The 5,944-nt window shown below is 35.0% G+C and overlaps 1 protein-coding gene across 1 annotated transcript in view; it reads right to left on the bottom strand.

Moving 5' to 3' along the window:
- Positions 1-500: 500 nt before the first annotated feature.
- The window catches only part of LOC111436183 (lysine--tRNA ligase, cytoplasmic-like), a 7,921-nt gene continuing 2,477 nt past the window's right edge, over positions 501-5,944 (bottom strand). Inside the window, exons 6-17 of the mRNA XM_023073900.1 lie at positions 5,162-5,247; positions 4,777-4,895; positions 4,644-4,706; positions 2,805-2,930; positions 2,423-2,705; positions 2,200-2,296; positions 1,943-2,099; positions 1,626-1,769; positions 1,451-1,519; positions 1,200-1,343; positions 1,017-1,071; positions 501-744 (exon numbers count right to left, since the gene is read on the bottom strand). Of these exons, the coding sequence (XP_022929668.1) occupies positions 728-744; positions 1,017-1,071; positions 1,200-1,343; positions 1,451-1,519; positions 1,626-1,769; positions 1,943-2,099; positions 2,200-2,296; positions 2,423-2,705; positions 2,805-2,930; positions 4,644-4,706; positions 4,777-4,895; positions 5,162-5,247 (1,360 nt within the window). The 3' untranslated portion in view covers positions 501-727. The remainder of the gene's footprint in view (positions 745-1,016; positions 1,072-1,199; positions 1,344-1,450; positions 1,520-1,625; positions 1,770-1,942; positions 2,100-2,199; positions 2,297-2,422; positions 2,706-2,804; positions 2,931-4,643; positions 4,707-4,776; positions 4,896-5,161; positions 5,248-5,944) is intronic.

Genomic DNA, 5,944 nt, shown 5'->3' on the forward strand with positions numbered 1-5,944 from the left:
TTGTTCTATTCCATAAACGTTATTAGAGTTGTATAGGCAAGGGTGGTATAGATTCTTTGTAAGACTTGGAACAATACACATTCTTTTCGATCTTGTACTACAATACACAAAACACTAATCGAACGAAAAAAATAATAACATTACAACTATATCATTAATCGAGATCTCTGAAACAAATGGTTATTTTCTCTGAACTAATCATGGGACAAAATGTGTAAATTATTAAAAATAAACATAATTCTAAGTTTGGATCAAACTCATGGTCCATCTTCATCATATAGTACATGCACTAGGCAAATTCTGTACATGCACTAGGCAGAATAGCCAGGCTAGAGCCTTTCTCCATAGCTTAAAGGATTAAATGGAATCAATCCTAAGCCAAATCTCAAAAAAGAACAATCTGCTGAGATTAGCTCAGCTTTCTCAAATGAGTTTTGACATTCGGCCCAAGTTTGATTCTGGGTTATATCGTATCCAGAAGGATGATAGCAAGAGCATTACGAAAGAATTTAAGGTGTCTATTTAAAAAATTATGCATTCACAAAAAATTGCAATGATGATAATATTATAAAAGACGAGAACAATTTCATACATGTTAAATGTCTCCAACAAAGCCCCTGCTCCAGCAGCAGGGAGGCCAAACAATACGACCCAAATTTTTTGACGTCCTAAAATAACTGCCTCATCGCAAACGCACCTCTTGGATTTCCTCATAATGTGATCATACCTATACTCCAGTTGAGGCTGAAAATACAAAAGTAAATGAAGGAAATTATCATCAAAAACTTTCACAAGGCGCAGAATGAACCAACAATACATCTGAGAGCAATACAATATGAAACAGGGATTAAGATCCTCCTCTAATTCAGGCTTCAATTAATGTAATTTTTCATTTTAAAAAAAAACTTAAGGATTAGAAAGATTAAACAGGTTCCGTTTTTAGGTATAGGCCTCATCAAAATACTGACAATCAAAGTAAGTTAATAGCTAGAGACCAGGAATAATATAGTATGTACCTTTGGGGGCCGGTGGTTCATCTTGGGGCTTCATGGCTGGGAAGAGAAGAACTTCCTATTTTCACAAAAAGAACAGTTTAAGAAAAAAAAAAAAAAGAGAGAGAGAGATCTGAAGAGTATGCATTTACCAGAATCAAGCAGCCAATCGAGGTCACACAAAAAAGAGAGGTGCGAAGCACAAACCTTAATGTTCTGTGAATCCGTCAACAACATAGCTAGCCTATCAATGCCCATACCCCAGCCACCAGTAGGAGGCAATCCATACTCGAGTGCCGTACAAAACGTTTCATCCAAAGCCATTGCTTCATCATCACCCGACTGTCGGTCCTATTAAAGAAAAACAAGTACAATAAAATCCAATAAATTGTCATTTAGATTTCAGAAGGTTTTATAACTCAATACTGTAGTTGTCTATTTATTACAGGGTAAGATACCTTAAGTTGTTCAGCAAACCGCTGGCGTTGTACCACAGGATCATTCAATTCAGTGTACGCATTACATACCTGAGTAGTCATCAAATGTTAACAGCAGAAACAGAAGGCACGCACAAGCAGACACATGTATGATGAAGAACAGAAAACAGAGTATTATTAAGTTCTGGAAGCATACTTCATGTTTGTTGATGAACAATTCAAAACGTTCAGTTAGACTAGGTCTTGCTCTATGCCACTTTGCCAGGGGACTCATAATCTCCGGATGGTTGATGATGAAAGCAGGATTCACGCATGTTTCTTCTAGGAAGTGCCCCACAAGCTGCCAAAATAATTACTTTTAAAATACTGTTGAGAAAAATGTACTCCTAGTGTACATTTTCCAGAAATAAGAACTACTTGTCTTCCCTCCCCATGTATTTCCGTACTATATAACATTTCTTAGCTAAACAAGATAAGCTTCAAAAGATAAAATCATAAGATAAAGAGGATTACTTTATCCAGCAAGCGAGCAGTTGTTTCAGGTGGAGGACATTTGATTTCGAACTTCTGGCATGCCGCTCTAAGATATTTATTAGCTTCATCACTGGACAAGTCCTTGGGTATATCGAGGTTTGCCATCTTTTCTAATTCCTCTATCATGTCAATCCTCCTGCAGTAAGTTTAAAAAAAATCAAGATAATTTAATATAAGATTCTGGTCAGCGCAGTGCAAGTTTAAACACGGGCTAAACAAAATTATTGCAAACAAACCTGAAAGGGGGAGTGAAGTCAATCTCAATCGGATAATTATCAAGCCCATTCGAATGATATTTTACTTTATAGCCCCCTGTAAGCTCCTTCACCATCCCTATTTAAGGTCAACAATGTCAGAGAAGAATAGATACAAGTAGAAAAAGGATGGAAATTAGGAAAGGCGACGGTGGAGAATCCATATGAGTTAATATGCATGCAAAATCTGAAGTTTAAAAATTACCACTTAGCATCTTCTCAGTCAGCTCCATCAAATCATTGTAGTCAGCAAACGCCATGTAAAACTCACAGGTGGTGAATTCAGGATTATGAGTCAAATCAATACCCTCGTTTCTAAATTGCTTCCCTATCTCATATACACGGTCTAATCCACCAACAACTAACTCCTTAAGATAGAGTTCAGGTGCAATGCGCATAAACAACTTCATGTTAAGATCATTGTGGAAGGTCACAAATGGACGGGCTGCTGCTCCTCCAGCAATCATGTTCATCATTGGCGTTTCAACCTAAGGGTTAAGACATAAAGAATAAAAATAAAATTTTAAAAAAATTACAGGCACATTTAATCAAAATTCATAAATTTCAATTGTCAATTGTAAACAAACCTCCAAGAAGTCGAGATCATCAAGAAACTTCCTAACATATTGGATTACTTTAGCTCTGGTTTTGAATATGAGCCTCACTTCCAAATTTAACATCAAATCCAGATATCGTTGACGATAACGAGTTTCCTGGAATTATGAAATTGAACACATCAATACCATAATATTTGGAAGACATTGTCTCAAAGTGTTTAACCAAGGATGAGAATTCAACAAACCCAGAGACAGAGTGTCAGCAACTAAAATGTTGTATATTGTTGGGAGAAAATACATGAATCAGAGAGATTGAGATGTTCATGGTATGATACAAAAGCTGTATGAACGTTCATAACAAATGTAATTCGAGGGAATTGAGGTATGTATAGTTAGTTTATTATTTAGAAATTTGATTGATGGTGTCCAAAAAATTACAGAATTGAAATGACTTGATGTGATAGCTACAAATCTCAAACAACCTATAACTCATTCGGTAATTCCAAAGTTGTATCAGAATTGAAGTCACTACCAAGAAAATTGATATACTTAACACAAATCTTAAGCAACCTTAAAATTCAATGTTGGACGCAAATTCATGTAGAAACATAAAATCTAAAGGTCGACTTTCAACAAATATAACCAGAAACCTTCAAATTTAGAGTTGAACCCAATCATGCAGTATTCAATATTCAACCTTGAATAAACATGCTAAACAGATTCTTGGGTTAGGTGGTTAGGTGGGTGGCTCAAGAGAAAAGGATATTTTTAACGGTACAATGAGGGTTCTAAGGAGGTTAGAGTGTACTTCAATGACTCTTCGGGTGGTTTCTTCAAACATATTTTTTTGTAATTATCAGTTATCCTTAATGTTGAACAATTGGAGTCTCTTTATGTAAATATTTTGTTTCTGTTTAGTGGCTTTTTTTATTGCTCCGATTATACAGACCACATAATTGGTGGCCCTAATTTTTGTACTTTCCTTAATCATCAAGAAAATTGGCTTCAAAAAGTTCTTTGGATCATAACGAAAGTTGGCTTCTACCGGAGGTATATTGGTTGGAAAAAGATTGAAGGATTTTCCTGGATGTTGGAGGACAATGGGAAGTAATTAGGATCTAATTGTTTTTGCAGCTGCTTTGTGGAAATGTCCTCTCAAATTCCAAGTTTACTGTATTTCTTTGAATTGTTTAATCTTTCCTCAACCGCTATGCTAATATTGTTCTTGTGATCATAGATAGAGCATTTAGCACTGTGCACAATAACTAATACGTGTATACTTTCTAGCCACCAATTGGAACATTTTCCTTGTAGACCTTTTATAAAGTTTCTGGAGGGAGTGAAATAATCAATAAGTGTTTTAACTTACTTGAACAGGATGTGTTATATAGGTTGTACACGTGTCCTTGGGTTCAAAGAAGACATAAAAATAAACAAACCGCAGTTGTCATGAGGGGAATACAAGTTTTTATGTGAAAATTCCCAAGCCGTTTGTAAAACAAAAGTAAGCTTGTTAATTACTATCTGAACCTGGAACGTTTAATAGTCAAGCCGGCGGCTTTCAAGCCAAGACTTCCATTAAAAAATCCATTTTGAAATCCAAATTACAAGAATTAATCCTAAGAGAATATCGTCTATGGAGACAGAAATGCAATATCAAATGGAGATTAGAATGTGGTGAAAGCACAATTTTTATTTGCACCAGACCCATGCATAGGCGTGTGTTGCGCTCGCCTGAGAGGGCTTTTTTAAAATACCAATCATAAAAGTGCAACTTTTCCACCCAAGAAAAATAGAAAAAAGATAAAACAAAACAGATGTTCCTGTAGGTAAACAAAAGGAAGTGCGCAACACAAATAGAATAGTTACCTGGTCTTTTAAAATATAGGTTTCAGGATTCCTGGTACAACCTGGGACCCATGCGTCATTTTTCTGAACCAAAAATGAGAACACAATGAGAAGCCATCCAAATAACCCAGACATAAAAACTAGGTTCATTTACCTTCAAATTTGCATTCTCAGACCCTTGGGCAGCCTTCTGCCTTGGCATCATATGCAGACAGTGAGAAAGGACAATAAATGATTTTGGAAAAATACTGAGCTCTCCCCTCTTTGTTTTTCCTGCAAGAATAGAACATATTAAGCTTACTCCAGAAAATAGATTTTCTGTATTCATAGAAGTAATGTAATAGAAAGAAATGAGAAGCTTAAGGAAGAAAACGTCAAGCCATGGATCTCTCTCTCTCTCAAATCATGATGGCACACATAAGGGACTAAAAAGGAAAAAAGACAATTGAAGAACAAACATCATAAACTAGACTTCTGCAAAATATAGAGAAATTATTAGTGGAAAAGAAAAAAGGTGAAGCGCATCCTTGCAGCCCAACCTGGAAACCCAGTGACACCAACAATATCGCCACGCTTGACAGCGCCATGAAACCTTGCAAACTCAGCTTCATCTAGCTCTGAGTTACTGCATCATTAAAGTGGAAATATTATAACCTTTGTATTGAATTGAAGAACAAAAATAGGAGCCAAGTAGGTGTCAATGGATAAAAAGCACAAAATAAGACTTGACAACAACTTTGGTGCACATGCACTTCAAATTCATAAAAGATAGGCCATACTGGGTGGTTTGGTAGGATCTACAAAATTAAATTTGTATGGAATCTAGAACGTTAAAATACAGATATTTTGTAATTTCTTTTGCCAAGAACTTAAATAACTTTCTCTTATTATAATGTACAATCGTGAATATTTATGTGTGTGTATGTATACATATGTATAATGAAAAACACATGCATTTTAAAGGGAAAAAAGTTTACTACTGATTTTAAATAAATGTGGGTATGCTCAATTATCTCTACTCTAATAAATGGCTAATAACCAAGTTGACACACAAAGATATATATGCTATAAGCATGATATCCAATAAATGGCTCATTACCAAATCGACATAAAAATATATATATCAATAGCATGGTATCCAATAAATTGATGATCATTAAAAATTACAAAGTTTGTGTACAAATTAGTCTAATTAAACTAACTCATGTCAGCCGATATCATTTAAGGTGAATTGGCTAGAATGAGAGTTGACATTGCGAATTAAATTTGAATAACATCTGGAAGATAAATTTTATTATTATTATTTTTTTTTGTTGGGGGGG

Source organism: Cucurbita moschata, unplaced genomic scaffold (assembly GCF_002738365.1).
Source record: "Cucurbita moschata cultivar Rifu unplaced genomic scaffold, Cmos_1.0 Cmo_Scf00052, whole genome shotgun sequence".
In the NCBI taxonomy this organism is placed as follows: Eukaryota; Viridiplantae; Streptophyta; class Magnoliopsida; order Cucurbitales; family Cucurbitaceae; genus Cucurbita; species Cucurbita moschata.